This window comes from Denticeps clupeoides, chromosome 20 (genome assembly GCF_900700375.1).
Source record: "Denticeps clupeoides chromosome 20, fDenClu1.1, whole genome shotgun sequence".
Classification (NCBI taxonomy): domain Eukaryota; kingdom Metazoa; phylum Chordata; class Actinopteri; order Clupeiformes; family Denticipitidae; genus Denticeps; species Denticeps clupeoides.
Window position 1 is genome coordinate 10,034,237 of NC_041726.1, and position 22,751 is coordinate 10,056,987.

The 22,751-nt window shown below is 47.3% G+C and overlaps 2 protein-coding genes and 1 non-coding gene across 9 annotated transcripts; all 3 read right to left on the minus strand.

Moving 5' to 3' along the window:
* Positions 1-5,347: 5,347 nt before the first annotated feature.
* gmeb1 (glucocorticoid modulatory element binding protein 1) lies at positions 5,348-14,712 on the minus strand. 7 transcript variants are annotated; one of them, XM_028964836.1, is made up of 10 exons: positions 14,038-14,710; positions 12,833-12,978; positions 12,622-12,677; positions 12,423-12,538; positions 12,129-12,232; positions 7,698-7,846; positions 7,503-7,625; positions 7,271-7,408; positions 7,059-7,181; positions 5,348-6,845 (listed from the first exon to the last, which is right to left on the minus strand). In XM_028964836.1, the coding sequence occupies exons 2-10, from the start codon at positions 12,958-12,960 to the stop codon at positions 5,998-6,000; spliced, it is 1,785 nt and encodes a 594-aa protein (XP_028820669.1). In that variant the 5' UTR covers positions 12,961-12,978; positions 14,038-14,710; the 3' UTR covers positions 5,348-5,997. The 7 variants fall into 7 exon arrangements, with proteins under 7 accessions (XP_028820669.1, XP_028820667.1, XP_028820666.1 ...); XM_028964834.1 differs by having other exon boundaries at positions 12,423-12,541; positions 14,038-14,709; XM_028964833.1 differs by having other exon boundaries at positions 7,503-7,846; positions 14,038-14,712.
* LOC114770933 (U11 spliceosomal RNA) lies at positions 14,413-14,545 on the minus strand. The gene has a single exon (XR_003743517.1). It is a non-coding gene; the product is annotated as a U11 spliceosomal RNA (small nuclear RNA).
* A 4,511-nt stretch (positions 14,713-19,223) lies between the features above and the next one.
* On the minus strand, positions 19,224-20,687 carry LOC114770713 (protein Bouncer-like). The gene is made up of 3 exons (XM_028964845.1): positions 20,545-20,687; positions 19,999-20,109; positions 19,224-19,897 (listed from the first exon to the last, which is right to left on the minus strand). Exons 1-3 carry the CDS (start codon positions 20,594-20,596, stop codon positions 19,662-19,664), a joined length of 399 nt encoding a protein of 132 aa, XP_028820678.1. The 5' UTR covers positions 20,597-20,687; the 3' UTR covers positions 19,224-19,661.
* Positions 20,688-22,751: the final 2,064 nt, after the last annotated feature.

Below are 22,751 nucleotides of genomic sequence, written 5' to 3' on the forward strand. Positions count from 1 at the left end.
TGCAGCGACGGGGCCCTGTCACCGCGCCGGCGGGGCATCTCTCTCGCGCACACACACACACTGTAGCTGACGCTGCTGGGGTTGGACAGCGTGGATCTATGAATACTGAACACCTGTTTACCAAGAAACACTAGATTCCTTCCCCTGCTGCTCCTCTCCTACCCGCGACTTTGTCTCGCACCACCGCCAAAGTCTTCCTGTCATTAGACGAGCATGTAAACAATGAAAGTAGATTCGTCGCCCCTGAGGGTGAAAAGCAAATTATTTACATTTACAGCATTTATCAGACGCCCTTATCCAGAGCGACTTACATTCAGTAGTTACAGGGACAGTCCCCCCCTGGAGACACTTAGGGTTAAGTGTCTTGCTCAGGGACACAATGGTAGTAAGTGGGATTTGAACCTGGGTCTTCTGGTTCACGGCCGAAAAGGTTACCCACTAGGCTACTACCACCAAATTATCTTGTAACGTTACAATGACACCATGAACACCTTGGTTCCTCCTTCTTCCTACATTGAGGACTGATAGCTTCCATTTTCTGGACCTCGGGGACGGTGACGGGGTCACTGTCATCTAGTAACTTCTTCTAGGCCTTCATGAGACCTCCCCGGTTCCTCTGCTCCTCCCGCAGCCCGCCAGTAGTTGCTGCACGCGGCGCCGCCTCGTCAGGGTCCCCGATGAAAAGGCGGCGCCTGCAGCGGGGTGAGGGAGTCCGGGGACGGGGACACAACGAGCCGACCCCGAACCGCCTTCACGCTGGGGCCAGGAGCGGCCGAATGCAACACACACCAAATTAATGCCTCACATTGAAAGTAATTGAAACTAGCTTTTTAAAGTACATTCCTGCTGGGTGTAATTAAAAACCATGGGCGGGCATCTGCGACGTTAATTGAAAATTAATGTGATGTAAAAAAATATAAAAAAATGTACCGTAACTATTTTATTACGGCATTTCTCAATAGTCGCAATATCTTGGTGTGGAGAATGGCAACATCCAATAACGGACCGTGTCCTTGCTTCTTGGAGAAATGGCAAGAAATTGACACCCAAGGAACCCGTGGTAGGAACCCAAGTCCACTTCCGAAGGACGTCCGTCTTTGTCACCTCCTCCAATTGCACCTGCCATGAACCGTCCATGGCATGTTTGATGGTGGCTATAAAAAAACCCAAAACCTGAGGAATTTTCTATTGGGGCAGTGGTGGCCTAGCGGTTAAGGAAGTGGCCCCATAATCAGAAGGTTGCCGGTTCGAATCCCGATCCGCCAAGGTGCCACTGTCATGGCTGCTCACCGAGGGTGATGGGTTAATTGCAGAGGACACATTTCACTGTGTGCACCGTGTGCTGTGCTGCTGTGTATCACAAGTGACAATAACTACTGGATGGTAGTAGCCTAGTGGGTAACACACTTGCCTATGAACCAGAAGACTCCAGAGTCACAGGTTCAAATCCCACTTACTACCATTGTGTCCCTGAGCAAGACACTTAACCCTAAGTTGCTCCAGGGGGACTGTCCCTGTAACTACTGATTGTAAGTCGCTCTGGATAAGAGCGTCTGATAAATGCCGTAAATGTAAAAATGTAAATGTAAATAACTTGACTTTTCAGAATTGGAGGAGAGCGGACATTAAAGGGGCGGAGTCACAACAGAGCCATCGTCTTGGAATCAATAAAGCCAGGCCGGGGTCCACGAAGCCGATAACAGAGAGAGGCTGGACCTCTGTCTCCGGAAAGCAATTCCAGATAATAAAGGTCTGCTTGCATTGTATGCTTTCGTAACTGAGACGCTTGGTTTCATGTTAGCATGAAACCAATGCCATGAGCAATGCCTTCTTGACCTTGCTAAGTTCTATAGCCCCGGCACGTCAGCCCACCGGCATACGCTTTATGCTAATCCAGGCAGAAAAATGTCTACGTGAAAAGAAATCCGGGTTGGTAAGTGAAGCTGCAAATTACTGGAAGGACGAGTGGACGGTCAATTCCCACTCCAACATAGATTTTCACCTCCAAGCTACTTCAGATGATAACTGCAGGCCAGTAGCATTCTAACAGCGTCCCTCCCCAACGTCCTGGACAACCTCCTTAATGCAAACGTCCCTCTTGCCGCCGTCTCTTATCACACCCTCTTTTTTTTTACGTTCCTGGAGCCACACGCATTTAAATGCTGCTGACAGACAGCCCCTCTCCACGGGAAGACGGCAGCCTGTCTGCGGCATTTTAACAAGAGCTCACGTCTCCATCCAAATCCTCATCTCCCCGCTCACCAATCTGCCTCCCTCTTAAGCTCCGAGCAAAAGGTGGTTATTAAGCAGCGAGAATTCTCATTTCAGGCCGCCTGCATCTCATTCTCCCGCCGAAAATCACCAACAGAGACGTGCCCGCGTTCCAGAGCCTCGCGGAGGAACGCTTCAACACGTCACTCATCTTCGCCCACAAACACGACTCTGTTTTGTTCAGGCATTAACCTGTCACTCATTCCTGTCTCCGCAAATCTGTTACCTTTTAACATCGTTCGATATTTAAACGGAACTCCTGGATCTCAGCGTTCTTCCAGCCACTCGCCCTCGAGAGACCTTCTTTCATCTGGCGTGGTGACCATCGGTGAAAAGTCATGTGCTGTGGATGTGGGTGTGACCATCCTGGAAGTGGCCGCTCCCACGTTCTACAGATCGGCAGTGCACCTTCACTGAAGCCCAGTACATGTATCAGAATCATATCCCTGGTGGATAAGCCAGGGATCTTTCATGCCAAGATCATCCAACTTGGTCGGGTCGAGCCAAGGTCGGGTCGGGGTTGGGTTCGGACTCAATTTCATTTTCGACGGGTCAGGACGGGTCGAGCTCGTGCGGTACATGATCGATCTGCAAACACGAACTACCAGTCCTTTCCGTATGATTCTTTTTGCCCGCACATGTTGTAAATAAGCTTTATTAAATGTCAATTTTTTAAATGAAACGTAAGTTTGATTTGAAATTCTCGTCGTTTTAATTATCGCGAGAGAGATGCGAAAATGGATGCTGAGGAGGTGAAACGGAGGTCAGCCTCTGGCAGTTCTCTCCTTTCCTTCTCAGTCTGGTGCTCGAAGCGGGTTTTAGGCTCGATTGCAGCTCTAGTCCAGCTCTCTCCCTGCCAGACCCTTGATGGTTGAAAAGTCACCGATGATCAGATCAGGCAGTTTGAGAACAAGTTTTAAACGTTGTGTGGTCCGAAGTGGATTTACTGTGGTGCTTGGTTCATTTTGTGAAACACTAGCAGGGCATGGATGCTCCTGCCATCGATCACTTCTCATGCCGTTCGTATAATAAAGGACTCCGTTAATGGCCGGGTTCTCTTATTACAGATTCGGCGCCTGTGCTCATGATCTCAGCAGGAACGCAGTAAAAGTTTCGCCGCGAACGCAGGGGCCTGTCAGAGACGCTCTCCGGCGATGGACACTTCCGGGCGGGGGGCAGAAAGAAAGAGCGGGGAAGGAGGCGGTCTCTCGCTCTGACAGCTGCGCCTGTAGTCCCTGCACACAAGATAAGGACACGGTGACCGACAGGGTGACGATCGCCGGCCAATTCTATTTCCCCAAATGTAAACAAGCGGGACTCCTATCTGCTCTTTGACTGATGGGGGTTCGCACCTCCGCCTCCCCCCTCTCCGGCTCTCTGCTTTTTTTGTCACCGTTCATACTTCAGTCACTGCAGAGGGGGACGGCACCTCACCCACGGCTGCCAACGTGTCTGCAGTGGTGGGGTTGCAGGGGGCAGAGAGCGGCCCGAGCTGCCAGGACGATATCTCTGCTTCGCACAGTCCACTGTCCAATGACAGGCCGTGGAAACACAGACACACACACAAACACACACACACACACAGCTTTGGTGTTTTCCATGCAGGGGCTTTTAAACAGCATCCTGGGTGTAACGCTGGAAACAACGACAACAGAAGCAAAGCTCTGTCAGAACAGTGACTCATGGGGAATTGAGGGCGTGACCCCGGATACTGATTTTCACCCCACCCCCCCTCACTCTACCGCATGGCAGCATATGACACCATATGGAAATATTTCTTTTTTTGCCTCTATTGGAACAAATTATTTGATTGTGGCCTACAAAGTGCTTTTCTCCCCACCTCGGGGGCGTGGGCGGTCCTCGAACCGCAGTGTATCATGCAGCTTAAACATAAAGACATTGAAAGATGGGACACAGCAAGAACTGCTGGTTTGTCCCGATGTCCTACATTTACATTTACATTCAAGCCATTTGGCAGACGCACTTATCCAGAGCGACTTACAACGTGCTTTCATGTTACCATCAATGAAGTGATCAGTTCTGGTTCACTAGGACCCCCGACTATGAATACATGAACTACATCAACTATGAACCTTTTTATTCACTCTGTTGTAGTTTCTATACATAAGTCAGACAATAAGGTTACAAATTAATCTAAATATTCTCTAAAGTGGAAGGTCTTGAGCTGTCGTTTGAAGGTGCTCAGTGACTGAGCTGATCTGACCTCGAGGGGAAGTTCATTCCACCACTGAAGGGCCGAGACAGAGGAGAGCCTACAGTAGATGAGTGTCTTCCTTTTACCTTCAGAGATGGAGGGACCAGGCAAGCAGTACTGGAGGCTCGGAGTATACGAGGTAACCTATAACCTTTTTCAGTTATGTCATGGCTGCATAGTTGAGAACTAATTTATATTGTATTGTGATTCCTCTGTCATCGTAAATGAGTATTTTATTGTATGGAAGGACTGGATCAGCATACTGTACACCTCGCACCATGACCCTGGTTCTAGATGTGCTTCGTTCTGCAGCGGGAACGTTTCGCACCCCTGGTTTACAGCATCCGTGTTACGATGTCACTTCGTGTCATTTCACAGCGGTCATGCCGCGTATCTGTAGGCCCAGTTCCGGAAAATACGGAAAGCCAATTACAGACCCAACCCGGTCCCCACGACTGTAAACAGCAGGTAGGGCGTGACAGAATGACGTCTGGATTATCCAGCTCACGCATCCCGACGGGACGGCTCGGAATGAGCAGGATCTCTGGGCTCGTTAGAAGCGTTCCGCTGCTCTGACGGGCGACCCAAATGCCCTGTCAACACGCTTCATCCCAGGTAACGGCCCCGCCCACCACGGCAGCGGCCCGTGACAGCCCAGATTACACATCACTCAGCAGCAGGGAGATTAAGAGAGTCCAGGCAGCCTATTTTTACCGTTTTATTGGTACAGCAACCTCCTACTCATTTTCACTCCCACCAGCACGCGCACACACACACACACACACACACGCTCTTAACGTGAGCCACATGGTTCTCTACTGGCCCCTTGTGGCAAGGCAGTGAAATTACATCAAGTCGTAATTAGCCAACATAGTTATTTTATTGAAATAATTGCTTTTTACAAACTCCAACTTATATAACAGGGAAGATTTTGCCACTGCATTCTAGAAATAGTCAATTAAAGAATAGAAGAGTGAGGAGGTGTTAAAACCATGACCACTGGTGCTTCTAGTTGGCCAACACTCCACACTGTGAGAACAAATAAAGGAGCGGAAAGAAAACGTGTGTGTTTGTGTTCTATGAAAAATAAAAAACTCGGAGAAACGTGGAGGTTCTTCCAGCTCCTCGCTTGGCTCTAATTACAAAGTGCAACCCGCTAATGCAACTGAATAAATAAGGAAAGAAATCTACTGCAGAACTCAAGACACCTTCAGATGACTTCAGTCTGTTCCACTCCATCCTCACGCATCATCTCTCAACTTAGGCGAGGTGTCTCAGGACGTCTGGAAGCTCAGGGCAGTGTTATTTCTGAGAGGGGGCGTTCTGACAAGTCCACCACCCATCTAACACCAGACCAAGAGGACGCTGGAGGAGAATCCACAAAAAATACTGAATAATGGAGAACTGATACTGAAACGGTGAACACTGGCCATGCAGGGTACATGCAGGGACGGGCCAGATCCAGAGTCTCTCTTGGCCGCCTCCTCCCGCTGCTCCACCTCCACCTACGATCATTTGACCTTATTCTCCTCGATCACCATGATCTGCAGGCCCTCCAGATGTCTATGGCCATCCAGCTGCAGGGCCGCCTCCACCTGTTGCCCAGTGCCCTGCGCCTCCACTTCCTCAGACTCAGTCTGGAGCTCCAGCTGCACCGCCTCATGGCCCTCCTCCACCAGCTGGTCCTGCATCATCACTGTGGCGTCCATCTGCTCAGTCACCTCCTCTGTGGCGGTCCCTTCCTCCAGCTGGAGCTCCACGACCCCCACGGCATGGCGCTCCTCTGGCGCAGGGTCGATCTCGATGACGGTAGTGTGTGACTCTTCCTCCTGGACCAATACGGTGTCCTCCGAGGGGACCGCCATGCCCTGTTCAGCGCCTCCTCCCTGGCTCAGCTGCACCAGTTCCATGGGGCTCACCACCGCCCCCAGCTGGCGGGAGTCCTGCACCGCGGTGCCCACCAGCGTCAGCCCGGAGCCGGGGTGGAGGGTGATGGTGTCGCCCTTGCCGTCGGCGGCGGGAGTGGCGTAGCGGGTGAAGATCTGGGAGCCGCCGGGCAGGGTGTGGAGGGTGACTGTGTTGGACGGCTGTGCCAGGGTGGCGAGGGGCAAGCCAGCCACGGTGAACGGCTGGCCCACGGAGGACAGTGTGATCGGGGAGATGACGGTGAACTGCTGCGGCTGTAGGCTGATGGGCGGGGCCACGCTCGACCCCAGGACGGTGGTGGATGCGGGCCTCTGCAGACGGGGCCGCTTTGGGGGGCGCTTGGCCGGCGGCGTGGACTGGAGCATCATGTTGTTGAGGGCCAACCAGTTCTGAGCCTGCTGCTTTTTCTGTTCGTCCAGCTGCTGCTCCAAAGCTGCAGACATTGAACAACCGACCAATCAACACTGATGAACATCAACACAATACACAACAATAAAATAACTGATATTACACTAGTCCCGCTGGTGGAGCATCTAATAACAAAATTCTTCATTGTATGAATTTAAATGTGAGGAATTTTATAAAAACTGGTGTTAGAGCTGGTCACATGACCCGTGATGCCCCTCCCCTTCTGTGTTGAACTCACTGGCCAGCATTTTGATGACCTGCTCTTCGGTCGGGTCCGTCTGCTGCCGTCGATCGTTCAGGATTCTCTTGATGGAGTCCAGCAGGCCAAAGACCTGGGCCAGGTTACTGAGCACGGCGACCTCTTCTCGGGGCAGGGAAGGCGGAGGTCAGAGTTCAGAAGTCACGTTCCCAGCATAGCGTGCCAAGGACTCGCGGAGGGGCGGGGCTTACCGGTGTCCTGCAGCGCGGCCTGGTCCGAGCGGAGCTGCACGCCCCTCAGCATCTCCAGCAGCTCCGTGCGAATATTGGACACCACCTCGCCCATCAGGCCCACGTCGGCAATGCCGTTCCAGAAATTCAGAGCGTCCTCTGAGGAGGAATCAACATCAAGTTGGATACTTGGAAATATGGAAAACGTGGAAAACTTGAGCCGACCTACAGATCTGACAACCTCAGATCTTACCCGAGATCTCCAACACCTCCTTCTTCTCTGTTGATTCCACGATGCCATTGTTCCACTCAACAGATCCAGCAGCATCGTCGGACTTCTCATCTCCGATGCCGATCTGACCCCCGTTCCCCACGCCTAAAATGACAGCCAGATTCAGAGAAAAGCCACTTGACCTCTGACCCCTGGGCTGGAGGAGTCCTGCCTCACCTGTGATGGAGGAGGGCGTGGTCAGCAGGCTGCAGTCAGGCGGCAGGCGGGTGTTGCTGATCAGCAGGTCGAACTTGGTGCTTCGGCAGGTGTTGGTGCAAAGTGTGGTGTGCTCATAGAAATCCAGCTGCCCAGAGTCCATCATCTTCCTGCAGAAAAAAAACAGAAGTTCTCCAGACAGCTGATGTTCTGCAACCTCTCCTAAGTCTTCTCTGTTGCTACTGCTGCCCTCCTCACTTCGTTTTCAGCCATTTAGCTGTTCGACAGTTTTACGCAGTGAACCGCGTGTCAATTGGTACAGCGGGCATTACTTCTGTGTTGAATTTAAAAGTAAATACATACATAAAAGATGATCAAAATGGCAGAAATCTGCACCATAATGAATCATACAATAAAAAGTCATTCAATATTAATTGTATTTTATCGCTGAAATTTTGGAGTTGCTAAAAAAAAAAAAAAAAACAATGAGAATTTTATGACAACCCTGAAAAGTTGAAATTAAATGACAGAGTGTTTCTTCCTCCAAGTTTGCGTAGGCCCGTGTAAAATGTGTTGCATGCAAACTTTGATTAGGAATTTGATTTACTTCCGTTTCGCTACCCTTCACACATCTGCTCATAATTCCATCTCTCGTACAAACTGTACAATGTTTATTTTCTCTACACCTACAGTCACTAGCGGTAAAGCCCCGTTAATCGGTTAGTGACTAAAAGCGCGTTCGGACTTCTATCTGTGTAAATAGTTTGGACGTGTCACACATTAGCTGTACTGAGACAATGGATATTGCAGGTAGTCCCGACATGCCCGTACGGACAGTGTTTAGACCTCCGGCAGCTCTATAACATATTCATAACATTTCTAACCGTTTCTCCCCATTAAACCAAAACTCCCATTCAAGGGGAACGCGCTTTCATAATTGGCCGTCCTATTTTTAGAAACGCGAAAATAATGTCTCCAACTAGCATGGTTAACTGCATTCCTGGGGCTAGAGTGACCGACATCAAATCAAGTCTAAACATGCTGGCAAAAAATAAACATGGATTTTCTAAACTTGTACGAGTGATTCAGTATGAAATGACCAAAAATAATATTTAAGAGGTCGGTAATGTGCTCTTGTTCCATCAAAACTGACGTGGCGATGAAATGTAGAGTGGGCTTTCATCCCTGAATAGCTGGATAACTGAGAGGTTTTCACAAAATAACATCGGTTTTGTAAATAATTGGATATTATTTCAGGGGAGGCCTGGACTAATAAGGAGAGACTGCATCCATCCCACCCAGAGACCCCGGTAGTCACTTTCACTTTGTTGAGACTGTGTCTGTTGCCCGCGTTATCTACAGACCCCCAGGTCCATACTCTGCTTTTCTAGATGATTTCTCTGATTTCTTCTCCAAAACTGTGGTGGCCAATTATCCTAATTGGTGACTTTACTGTTCATGTTGAAAAGTTACATGTTGAAAAATGCTTTTACTTCTTTTCGCGATTCCTTTGGTGTCACCAAAGTGTGATAATCCCTTCCCATAACTGTGGACACACTCTTGATCTTGTTCCTAGTTTTGGTATTGTAGTTGAGAACCTGATCGTCCATCCTCATGTTTCGGTTCTCTCAGACCACTTCTTGTCACATTTAATATATGCTTATGAGTCTGCACTTCGAGACCCACAAAATACTGAGAGCAGCGCATATTTACTATTTCCATGTGTACAGAATTGACTCAAAACTTGAAGTCTTGCCTGGAAAGACAGTCTCATCAAAAATATCGAAAAGATCTTTCCTCTGCTAGAGTTGCTCATCTGTCACCTTTGATAGAAGAAAACAAGAATCCTTGATTCTTTTTTGACAGCATTGCTAGACTAACAAGATCTGATGATAATTCCATAGAGCTAAAAAATGCAATAAGCAGCAGCACTTTTATGGACTACTTTGACAATAAGATCAATCAGATGAGTCCAGAACATCTTAGAAAATAATCCAGTGGATGACCGTATCTTCCTGATGACCTCATGGATCAGTCTGAACCTACACTTGATTTCTTTGGCCCGATTACACTCTCTGAACTTGTTGTCTTGGTCTCCTCATGTAAACCACCAACCTGTATCCTTGACCCAATACCTTCTAGACTACTTTAGGAGGTACTGCCTATGTTAGGTGAATCATTCCTGGGCTTATTCAACTCATGTTTAATCAGCAGTGGTTTTATAACAGGTGTCTTTAGACATAAAAGAACATAGCTAAGATAAATGGATGATTTATGTTTGCTATTACTTTATGTCTAAAAACACCTGTTATAGAACCACTGCTTAAGAAATCAACTCATAATACTGGGGTTTTATCAAATTACATACCTATTTCTAACCTTCCATTCATGTCCAACACGTTCTAGCATAAGTAGTAGCTTTTTTGACCACAAATAACATATTAGATCATTTTCAGTCAGGTTTTAGACAGAACCATAACGCAGAAACCGCCCTACTGAAGGTATTAAAATACCTTCTTTTACCTGCTGACCTGGACCTTATCATTTACAGCATTTATCAGACGCCCTTATCCAGAGCGACTTACAATCAGTAGTTACAGGGACAGTCCCCCAGGAACAATTTAGGGTTAAGTGTCTTGCTCAGGGACACAATGGTAGTACTCTTAGACCTTAGTGTAGCCTTTGACACCACAGACCATAACATCCTAATATTAAATACTTTGGACAGCTATCTCCTGGTTCAAATCCTACTTACCGGATCGCTTTCACTTTGTTGGCTTGGAAAGTGAAATACAGGGTTCCACAGGGCTCAGTACTGGGCCCTTTGTTATTTTCATTGTACATGCTGGCACTCAATCAGTTAATCCGTAGACATGGGTAAATTTTTAATTTTTATGCAGACGACACCCAAGTGTACATCTCCAACAAACCAGATGAAGTTCACTACCTCCTTAAACTTGAAAATTGTCTGAAGTACATGAAAGACAAAATGATCCACAATTTCCATTTGCAAGAGTCTAAAGAGTTTGGGTGTGACTTTTGATGCTGATTTGTCATTTGATTGTCACTTTCAAAATATTTCCAGGACTGCGTATTTCCACCTAAGAAACATTGCTAGAGTTAGTAAGTTTCTCCACATCTCTATTGCAGAGAAATTTGTTCATACATTCATAATATCTAGACTGGATTACTGTAATTCTGTTTTCTGGTTGATCTGCTGCTCCATTGAATAAACTTCAGCTCGTCCAAAACTCTGCAGCCAGGGTACACATGCTAGAAGGTATGATCACATTACGGCTGTATTGTCTTTGTATTGGCTTCCACTTAAGTTCTGTATTGACTTCATGATTCTGCTTGTCACCTATAAAGCTTTGCATGGTTTTGTCTTATCATAACTCACCATGCTCCCTTCGTTCTCTGGGAGAAGGCTTACTGGCTGTTCCCTGTATACCCAAATCACTGCTGGAAATGGAGTATTTGCTTATGAAGTCATAAATCTTTGGAACAATCTTTCGAGGAATGTATGGGATTCAGATACAGTATCAGTATTTGAATCTAGGCTAATGTCTAGTTCTCTGTTCAGTTACGGTCTTTTGTTGCTAACTCAACACTAACTCACTCTTCTCTTTTCTCTATCCTACACCATGCACTCCACTGTGGATGGAATTTCCTGCCAAGGGATGTTTCCTGGTCCGGAGTGATCATGTGACAAGGCCATGGACTCCATGGACTGTCCTACTTGGCCCTCTGCTGACCACATCTAATAGTCACCTGCATACTACTGCATAACATACTACCTGGGTGCTACTTCATTATACACAAGGCAACTGCAATAAGCTTCATATGCCATCACTTTTTGGATGTATTTCATTGTAATCCAGTGCTGACCAGAGGAGAATGGGTTCCGCTTGCTGAGTCTAGGTTCCTCTTAAGGTTTTTTCCTGTTAGAGGGAGTTTTCTCCTTGCCACTGTTGCCTCTGGTTCGCTCACCTGGGGCTTTGGGCACTGTACAATGTAGCATGTGACTTGGTTCAATACGTAAAGACAGCAAATATACTATAGACTTGCGCTAGATTTAAACATTGAATTTGTAAATGCAGAAAAAACATTTCTTGCGCAGTCTTCCCGGAACTATGTACACATTCATGTGTCAATCAGATTTCAAGAATTTAGTTTATTTCATATTCCAAAACTTTTCAAGACTTGGAAAATTCTCTTTTCAACTTCCATGACTTCTCCAGGTTTTTAATGACTGTAAGAAAACTCGGTGTTTGTGTTACATTTCACTTTCTGTTTGTTGAGGGGTCTGTAAATGGACAGGATTGATGTACCTGGTTAACGCAGAAGAAAACTACAGTGAACATGTTCTGGGTGATACGCTGCAGATACATGTTTTATTCTGTGCCACGCTGTCCCTTTAAGACAATTTTGTTCAATTGCAGAAAATGTCACCTGAGCATGATGCCACCCATCCTAATGGCTCTTTTCCAGTCCTTCAGGGTGGCCTTTCCTGACATGTGCACAAACTGCTTGGGGCTGATGAGCTGGTCTTCATACTGCAGGAGACGAAGAGCATGGAGCATCAACGTGACAAGGTAAAACAACAGCTGAACATTTTCTCTGACCAGACACTGGACCGTGGGAGGTTGTTGTCAAGGGAACATATGACTAAGATTCTGATGAAAGTGTAAAGGGTAAAATGTCCTGAATGACATCAGGTGCAGGTTTAATAATGAGCACACAGACCTTCACACACTTCACGTTGATCCCAGGGCACACAAACTTCTTAAAGATCAGCACTGCTTTACTCTCCCCACAGGTGATAGGATACCCCAGCTCCACCTCGTCCTCCTCGCCTACACCTTCTAAAGGGAGATGCACAGATGAGATCAGATTCCGCATGTACAGAAGGCGCAGAGCTGACGTGCAAAATCACAGCCCCCACCTTGTTCATCTATAGCCACCACCGTCGTATCCGCCTCCCCTGACTCCACCCCTAACCTGGCAAAAAAAAAAAAAAAAGTTCGCAACTGTTATCTATGAAAAAATAATTTCACCTGGAGTAAGCTGGAGTAAAGACAAGTGAATGACGTGACTGTGTTTTCAGAATGATGTGAGCACTGCTGAGATGGTCTCTGTTCACCACTCCACCTTACCCGGGCGTGATGGGCTGGAGCTGCAAGATGACCTGAGCCTTGCCACCTTCGACCGCTTCCCCATCCTCCTCGGCCGCCTTCACCACCACCATGTCCCCCATGGACACGGTGACCTCGGCATTGGCCATGGCTGATTAGTTTGGACACTGTAGTGATTCAAGTTTCAGATTCAGGATTCAGTGACAGAAAATGGGGTTTACACTGCAGTAGCATTGGAGAACGAAACACAAATGGTCAAACAAATTTTTACTCTAGAAAAAATTAATAATCGACTGCCATGTGCACATTAAAACAGATAGTTGAAGAGTAACACTGATCACAGGCCAGTTTATAGAATCCATGCCCGGCTCTATCCACAGAAAGAAAGATCTTATTCCGACTGATCTGGACTCAGGATTCTGGTTTTGAATTCAAAATAAACGAGATTTTATTTTAAAGTAAACGTCTACAATACGTAATAGTCGTAGTTTTTATTACATGTGTATTATGTGTTTTAATTTGTAAATGTGTACATTTGATGCGGGACCATATTTGTAAACAGTAAATAAACCTGATAAAAAAATGCTCTTCTACAAGATTTTTAAGACACTTTTTACTCGTGTTACGAACGGATTGGAAAGACGTAAATCAGACCCGGTTTAGCAACCTGCTAATCCAAACAGAGCCCCGGGAAACGGGGTTTAAACTGGTTTTCTGCACGTAGTCCATAGCGGTTGATTGCGGTTTAATATTTTACTTTATTTTTTACTTAATTCGCCACTTCTTTGCAAGTCTCTGGGACTGGGAGTTTAGCGGCTACGTTAGCAACGTGCTAACGCTACAGCGGTGCGTGGTCCGACGCACGCCGGTAACCGCGTCGTGTTTGCGGGCAGCAGCAGCTGCTGCAGCCGGCGCTGCACCGCAGGTAGACGAGGAGGAGGCGGAGGAGGTGGAGGAGGAGGAGGACGGCGACGTACGACGACGTACGACGTGCCCCTCGTTTCTACAGTAACGTTAACGTACGTACGTCCGTCGCGCCGCTTCGCACCCGCGAAACATGACGTGTCGCCGTGCGGCGGCACGTACGCGCCGTGCGGCGGCGGCGGCGTCGGCGACGTTCCGCCATTCCGGGGCGAATAAGACGCAGCCGAGAGCCCCGCTTCAGCGCGGCGCAAACCTCGTCCCCACAACGAAACGCAAGCCGCCGCCGCCGCCGTTTTTCTTACCCGTTTTACCGCGACGTCGGACGCATCGTTAGATTGTGGAGCGGCGGCGCGCATGCGCGGTGTGGAGCGGACGCGCTTCCTGGTCGCCGCGGGATGTAGCGTTCACGTTCCCCTCATTTTATAAACCGTTTAAATACTACGGTTTATTCCATATTACTATACATATTGGCGCTAGTAGCCAACGAACCAGAAGACCCAGGTTCGAATCCCACTTATCACCGTTGTGTCCCTGGGCAAGGGGACTGTCCCAGCCACTAGCTCTGGACGGAGGCGTCTGGTGAAAGCTGTGAATGTCATCGGCAGTCTGCACTATAGAGTGATTTCGCGGACACGCAGAGTCCATATTCTAATGGTTGTTTTTATAACATGCAAGTTTGGGGCGCCAAGACTCGCGGTCATCAGCAGCCCCGCTTAACAAAAATTGTGCATCCGAAATCTCTTGATCGCGATTCCGCAGGGCGGACGGTGACCCGCCCTCCCCGTGCCACTCACGGCAGATGCCCTTTTTAACCAGACCGCGGCGGAACCGGGGACTCGGCGGTACCGCCAGGTCTTCTCCCGGACGGTGGTTCTCATTTCTCGGGCGCCGCATTTCCCGGCGTCCCACAGACCTCCGTCCGCGCTCGTTTATTACCGAACAGCCACAACACGCCGGCAGAAGCACAGCGCGGGCCGCCGAGTAAAGTTGAGGATTTCCCGGCGGCGCAAGGCATGCTGGGATACCCCTTCACCGGTCGCGACTATTCGTTTGTTCACAATCGCAGACGACCCCCGAAGACTTTTTATTTTTATTTTAAACGTACGACTGTCTGCGAAACCGTTCCTCTGTTTTAAATAGGTGTTCCCTGTTATATTTGTGCAGGGGTGAAATTAACTACTCGGCCTGGGGGAGCTGGAGAAGTTCTACACCGGGCTGCGTGCATTTTCATCCGGCAGCAGGCGGCGCCACCGCCCGCACTGTCGCGACATTATTCTGATGTCGCCCGATACAACGAAATCCAGAGCGACTTACCATCAGTAGTTACAGGGACAGTCCCCCCCTGGAGACACTCAGGGTTAAGTGTCTTGCTCAGGGACACAATGGCAGTAAGTGGGGTTTGAACCCCACTTCTGGTTCATAGGCGAGCGTGTTATCCCCTGTGTTATCCCCAGTATCCCCGGTGGCCGCGCCCAGTTCAGCCAGTATTTCACCGCATCATAACTGAACCAGAAGACCCAGGTTCAAATCCCACTGACTATCATTGTGTCCCTGAGCAAGACACTTAACCCTGAGTGTCTCCAGGGGGGGACTGTCCCTGTAACTACTGATTGTAAGTCGTAATGTAAATGTAAATGTGTTACCCACTAGGCTACTACCCACCCAAAGGGTGCTTGTTATTTAATTATTTGGGTGGGGCAGTTGTATTTGCACCACCAGTTAAAAGTCTGGATGCCCCGACTCTGTGGCAGTTCTGGAATGTAAGAAACAAATTTAGTATTTGTTGTATGAGGAGAAAGTGGCGCTAGTAGAATTTTTACCTTCACGGCTGCTTTGTTCACTGTTTTCATCATCAAAAGGTGCATGATGAGACGCTCATTAACATTTATATCAGCATAAACCTTCGGGCCGTCCCCGTTGTTCAACCTTTGGTGGTGGAGAGAAGCCAAGAGTGTGAAGTGCTGCCAGCTCCCTGCTTTGGAACTTTTTCTTTATTACCTAACCTGGCAGGCGTTATTTCATGCGTCTTGGACTGGACGGACTGGAAGTGTAAATCTAGTGAGAGTCTCTTCATTGCATGTCCATGAGTCAACTTTTATTTATCAAAAAAAAAAAAAAAAAAATCACAGCAACGAAACAGTATCTCCCCGGTGGCCGCGCCCAGTTCAGCCGGTATTTCGCCGCATCATAACTGAAGCACTTCACCTGTTATCGTGTCATCACAACCGGCAGCAAAACAATTATTAGTGGTTCACGGCCGGATTTAAATATCTTGTTTTACAACCATAATAACCTGGGGGAAAAAACGCATTTCTACGTCATGTATACGGAGCTTGTGGTTTTTTTTTTGGTTTTTTTTTTAAAGAAACATTCATTTGACTGAATGGTTTTCATGATTATAGTTTAGTTGCCAGTGACGCCACGTGACCGCTGCACCTCAGTGGCGTCCAGGGTTCTGGAAGCTTCCGCTGGACGCAGCCAGGCCGGCGTTGCCGCTCCCCAGGGCCACGTTGTGGGTGCCGGCGCCTCCGTTACAGCCGGTTTCGGTGAACTGCCCCCCAAAAATGGTTCCGTTATGGTTCTGACAGCTTTGTCGTTTGGAAACCGCTCAGTCCGAACAAGTCAGATTGTGCGCAGCGGAGGATGAGTGTGATGGTGAGCGTGGTGATGATGGTGTGCAGATGGTATGAACATGTGCCCGGCCTTACCGGCCTTTCCTGAATAACAGACTTCTCCAGCAAAGCATGTGAGACAGCCCATTTATTACACGTCAGGGACTCCGCTGAAGGAACGAGAGGAGCTTCGCAGCGTCCCCGTCCACACAACAACGTTTTTCTCTAAAACGGGTTACAGTTTACAGTTTACGGGTTACAGTTCCTAAAACGGGTTTAGGAAAGCCTGACCTACGCGTCCTACATACGACAATGGCGAATACAACATCCAACCCGTTGGTGGTTGTTTCAAGTAAGTAAGTGTAAAGTGATTGTCACTTGTGATACACAGCACACAGTGCACACAGTGAACTTTGTCCTCTGCATTTAACCCATCACCCTTAGTGAGCAGTGGGCAGCCGTGACAAGCGCCCGGGGAGCAGTGTGTGGGGACGGTTCTTTGCTCAGTGGCACCTCAGTGGCACCTTGGCGGATCGGGATTCAAACCGGCAACCTTCTGATTACGAGGCTGCTTCCTTAACCGCTAGGCCACCACTGCAGCAGCTACAAGAAATCCTCTCTACGGCGCACATTTCTCATGAAAAGACGCGGCTGGAGAACAACGTCATATTACCAGAAGACCCAGGTTCAAATCCCACTTACTACCATTGTGTCCCTGAGCAAGACACTTAACCCTGAGTTTCTCCAGGGGGGGACTGTCCCTGTAATACTGATTGTAAGTCGCTCTGGATAAGGGCGCCTGATAAATGCTGTAAATGTAAATGTAAATAAGCTGAGCGGGGAGATACGGCGCCACCTACAGGTGTGGAAGGGGGTTAAAACAGGGACGTTCTCCGCATCTCCGTCTGGACGACAATGTTTCAGATAACGCTCCCGTGTGGACGCAGGTTTTTAAACGCCGAAAACCCAATTTAGAGAACAACGGTCTCACGTGAACGGGACCTCAATGTCTTCACATTCGAAATGTCATTTAAACTTAAACCTTAAGCAGGTGAAGTCTGGTACGCAAGCACACCAGGGGACAATTTTAAACCGGTAGACGTTGTACGCCGACTCCGGCCGACCACTTGGTCACGATCACGCAGCTCCATCTAGTGGTGCTTCCTTAAACGGAACAGCCCCCCACCTCTCCTCACCCCAGCCTTGTAGGAGGTGGAGGAGGTGGTATGGACGCCGACGTCCATGCCGGGTAACAGTGACATCTTTGTTTCTGTGCTTGTTGTTTTGTGTGCGCGCTTGTGGAACAGTTCCGTTTGGTGGAATCTGATATTTCACATGCTACTGTTCCTTTCATAAAACCAGGAAATGAAGGCAGCAACAATCTGCGATAATCAGCAGACGCCACGTGGGCGCTCGTGTCCTCGTCACACGTTGCTTCAGGTGAAGTATGCAAGCAGGAACGCAGCAAAACACCAATATCATGATTAGATTTCTGTCCACAACAAGGAAGCTGCCAGAATTTGGAGAACAATTATGTCCAGGGTATTGTTTGCAAGAACAAAAAAAAAGAACATTCAAAACTGTGCCAAAGAATATAACCCTAACACTTGTTATAAAGAATGTTTTAAAATTAACATTTGAATCAATTTACCAATAAGGAACAATAAATGGCAGATGACAAAACTTTTAATGCAGCATAAATTTTACATGCGAGTGTTGTTTTACATGGAGAACTTTAACTGTACATTTAACTGTAAAGATTTTATTCTGTAATTCTTAATACAGGGGATCTAAAAAGGGCAAATTTCTGACACTTCAAAAGGCGCCTCATTTCTCATTCATTCTGATGTAAGAACGCTGGTTAAAATAATTCCCTTCTTAGGAAATCAGTATAACACGTCACTGCTTTTACTCAGAACAAAGATCAGCACCAGCAGCACCTTGGTCATTGTGGGAGTTCTTATTCAGATGGGCTGGTGACGTCTCCTCTGCATCTCCAGGGTGCAGAGACAGTCTCCTGGCCCTCATTTTATCACATTAATCATCTGTGATGAAATGTGTCAACTTTGGTGGGACGTATTCTGTTGTCTTTGTGCATAATTGATCAATGTGTGTTCTTCAAAGGGGATGATCAAATCTTCTTCAGAGGATACAAGATACATTGAATGACGTTTTACTGGGTGAAAATTACTGGTGTGATGAGCAGCACAAACCTGCCATGGTGCTTCCATCCAGAGACCTTAACAAAGGCGGCCCCGAACACAGCAAACTGTCAACTTTCTATCAGAACCAGCATGAACCCATTCTCAGATATTTAAGCTACAGAAGTTCGGTCATTAATGACTCTTGACCCTGCGAGCCTGTCAGTACAACATTTTTCCTTCTCTGGACTACTTTTGGTAGGTTCGGAGGAACATCCCAGGAGCTCTGCAGTTTTGGATCTACTCTGACAATGTTGTCATTTGTCAGCGTTGTATGTTGTCATTATGATGTGGCTGGTGTGTGAATAACAATAATTGTCCTCCTGGCTCCCTGAATAATCGTCTTGTAGAGCGCACGGTCCGCGACATCAGTTCTCCAACCTTTTGTAAACTATTGAAAATGAAAGCAGTAAAAATGTTATGCTGCTGCTGCTGCTTTATTATTGGATTTCATCCAGTATTTCATCAAACATAAGTGGTTTTATTCATAGAATTATAGAAATAAGCCTTTCCGCTTTGCCGTGCTGTGTATGTTAAGAAAAGGTCTACTGGATAGGATCTTCTACCCACAGCATGTGGTTTTTCCAGACAGACCGGTTGCCTCCAATACATGAAATAAAAATTCTGTTCAGCTTGTGAGGCTTTTCATCGAGGAATGAACGTGCAGTCGTTTCCACACGTTTTGACAGAACTTTATTCAACATTCAGATCATTTTCAAAGTCATGTCAATATTTCATCAAATAAGACAAGCAAGAATAAACATGACGTCACTGAAGGATAAATTAAGTAAAAGTCAGGGTTTAAAAAAAAACATGCAAGACTAACAATACTTTTTAAACACTTGCTAACACAAGACACTTTCATCGGTTATTGATTAAGGACCTTCATGCATGACGTGTCCAGAACTGCCGAGGACACGCCTAATAAAATGTGTAAAAGTTGTGGTGTGGATGTTCCTCGGGGTGGGGAGGGCGCTGTATAATTGTTAAATAATTCAGATGCTGGGCGGGGTCGGCTCTCACATCAGACAAAATCTTTTTGAAATCACGGTGAGATCTTCAGGAAGGCTGCTGGTTGGCTGGGTGGACGTGTTCTGGGACGGGCAGGGTTCTTTAGTAAACGCCGCTGGCCCACACTGTGGCCAGCAGGGCGGAGACGGCGGTGAAGCTCATGGAGACGTAGGTGGACGGAGCCGCGTTCTGCGTCGGGTTGCAGCTGTTTGAGCTGCAGCAGGTGTAGACCGAGGTGAAGCTGGCTCCCAGGACGCTGCCAGTCGTGGTGGTGTTGCAGGTGGAGCTGGCCATGCAGCCCTGGCTGTTGAAGCCCAGGAAGCTGATGCCGCTGAAACCTGTCGGAGAAAGACGGACATCACAGAAGACCTTAGAGTTTTTCATCAGTTCAGAGGTTCTTGGTGCTTCTTGAAGGCCCGGCTGCTGGGTTTCTACTTACTGGCCTTCCCAGTGAAGCAGTTGGTCTGGTTGGCAGGGCAGGTGATGGAACTGGGAATGAGACACACTCCCACCACGCCCACGGAGCAGTAGTTGCATGTGAGGGACTCCACTGGAGATCAGGGAGAAGAAGGTCATGTTTGAGTTTTACGGCAGGTGCATCACGAGGAGATACAGCCGGGATGCTGTTGTGTAACATTTGAGTAGAACAACGGAGCATGGAAAACACGCCAATGGAGGTGTGTTTGTTCAGAGTGCGCTATAGTACAGTTCTCTTCGGAAGAACAAATGAACAAACACAAAGGGTTCTTTCATCAGTCTGATCCTTGCCCCAACATCAAGAAGAACGTCAGGAACACTCCTGGGTGGTGTCTCGTCAATAAAGATCTTTCATGACGATTCATGATCTGAATGAGGCCAGATATCTGATCTGAGATCATAACTTCACCACTATCAGTGATTTTCTCTGTTTTTAAGTGTTTTGTGAAGGATGTTTCTACATAAATAAAACAGATTAATCTGGGAAGAAATCAAACCCGAAACTCACCCAGCGCGGCGGAGGCGATCACAGCCAGGACTCCGACCAGGACCTTAATCATCTTGACGTTTCACCAAGCAACAGTTCTCCTCAGTTCTTCTACACAGGTATCCACCAGAGCAAGCCACAGACTGGTAAGCCCAGTTTCCCCAGCCCTCATATAGTCCCAACTGGGAGGGGTACTGGTGGGTTGGGTTCAGCCAGTCCCTCTCCAAATAAAAGGTGAGGAATGTCTATGTGTGGAATGGAGTCAGGTGGGTTATGTAGAAGCCACACTGTTACAATGGGCACATCGTGCACTCTGGGTAATGATCATGTTCAGATATGGAACTTCCCCAGCCCTGATCGGGTGATAGATCATGTGTACGAATGTCACTGTGTGTCTGACCAGCCAAAACTCCGGTCCCAGACTATAAATAATCAGAATCGCGTTTATTAGCCAAGTACGTGATTGAACACATACAATGAATTTCATTTCATTATTCAGTCAGTATAAAGAACAACAACAATATAACATATCATCTAATATAATCCCTCTGTTGACCCCATCTAATAGTCACCCTCTGGGACTCTAACATACTACTTGGATGCCAATTCATTATACACAACTTAACTGCAATAACCTTCATATGCCATCATTTTCTGGATGTATTTCAACGTAATCCAGTGCTGACCAGAGGAGAATGGGTTCCCCTTGCTGAGTCTAGGTTCCTCTCTTTTCTTCCTGTTCTTGCCACTGTTGCCTCTGGTTTTCTCACCTGCGACTTTAAAGCACTGTTCTATTTGTTACTCCCTTGTGACAATGTAAACTGTAAAAGGCACCATATAAATAAAGATTGAAATTTGGAAAAATGGTGAGAAACTGTCCCGGCCATGTGAAGATGGGGATTATCCTGATCTAGAGTCGTCTTCGCCCTGAAACACGCACCAGTCACATAACAATCCTACTGTACTGGTACTATTCATTCTGTTTCTATCTCATACATGGATAAAGGCAAGGTGGCTTTCATGTTGTGACAGTTTCCCCTTGGCCAGGACACTGAAAGGGAGTCCTTGTGACCTCCTGAGTGCACTTTTCTCTTTGGTGTGTATATAAGGTGCAGCTGTGAGAATAAATATTCAGAATAAATAAATACTGAAAAGATTCCAGCAAACAATCAAGCTTTTCAGTCCCGACTGCAGAGGAGGGATTTTTGAAGAACGTGTTTCACCAAACGTTCACAATGATGGTGTTCCAGGAACTGGCCTTTCACAAAATACACAAAATCTGAACCATCTGAAATATTCGTGGTTGAAGGGGAGCCCTGCAGTGGATGTGTGTGTGTGTGTGTGTGTGTGTGTGTGTGTGTGTGAGTGCGCACAGTATGGACGATTCAGTGAATCTTTAGTTCTGGTTCTGATTCTGTAGAGGATAACGGAGCCGATTGATAATCATCAGTTTGAAATGGAGAAGGTAGCACTCTGGCTGATACTTGATGTTCCTGTTCAACTCATTGCTGATATTTCAGAATTTCCTTGTGTGTGTTTGTGTGTGTGTGTGTGTGTGTGTTTGTGTTTTGTGTGTGAATCCAGAGAAAAGGCCAGCAGAGATGGACATGAGATGACCAGATCCACCAGAAAAAGCTGCAGTCTGCTGGACTTCCAGCCATGAGTTCAGAGTTCTGTTGGAACTCTAATTATAAAATCTGAGATTTTATAATTATTAAACAATTTTTGTTTCACTCTATCAGCGGTCTTTTATAAAAGATTCCCCAGAAAGAAATCTTCCACGTTCTATTAACGATTCCTATAATGTTACTGTAAAGGCCACCTTTAGACCGTGTTCCTCATTTACATTTACATTTACGGCATTTATCAGACGCCCTTATCCACAGTGACTTACAATCAGTAGTTTTTTAGTGTCTTGCTCAGGGACACAATGGTAGTAAGTGGGATTTGAACCTGGGTCTTCTGGTTCATAGGCTTCTACAACCCTTTTTGGAACGAACTGGTACAAGTGTGTGACTTCAGGTGAGGAGGGGACGTGCAGACAGGGCCGCGCATGGCCTGCTGGAGAAACCTGCCTGTCTGGCCTGTCAGGTTGAGAAACTTTACATATGCAAGAGATGCATTACGTGTTCTACTCTGTGTGTGAGTGCGTGTGTGTCAACTCGGCCTGAAATCACACACACGACCAGCGGTTCCTTCGCGTACCTGTGAGTTGTAAGAAGAACCTG

Excerpts from the sequence above, each read along its gene's own strand:
- gmeb1 (XM_028964829.1), bottom strand. The coding sequence starts at position 12,960 with ATGGCCAATGCCGAGGTCACCGTGTCCATGGGGGACATGGTGGTGGTG. Across the intron at positions 7,847-12,128 it reads ATGGGTGGCATCATGCTCAG|GAAGATGATGGACTCTGGGC; the intron begins GTGACATTTTCT and ends TTTTTTCTGCAG. Across the intron at positions 7,182-7,270 it reads GGCCGCGCTGCAGGACACCG|AGGTCGCCGTGCTCAGTAAC; the intron begins GTAAGCCCCGCC and ends TGCCCCGAGAAG.
- LOC114770713 (XM_028964845.1), bottom strand. The coding sequence starts at position 20,596 with ATGATTAAGGTCCTGGTCGGAGTCCTGGCTGTGATCGCCTCCGCCGCG. Across the intron at positions 20,110-20,544 it reads GATCGCCTCCGCCGCGCTGG|TGGAGTCCCTCACATGCAAC; the intron begins GTGAGTTTCGGG and ends CCTGATCTCCAG. Across the intron at positions 19,898-19,998 it reads CTGCTTCACTGGGAAGGCCA|GTTTCAGCGGCATCAGCTTC; the intron begins GTAAGTAGAAAC and ends TTTCTCCGACAG.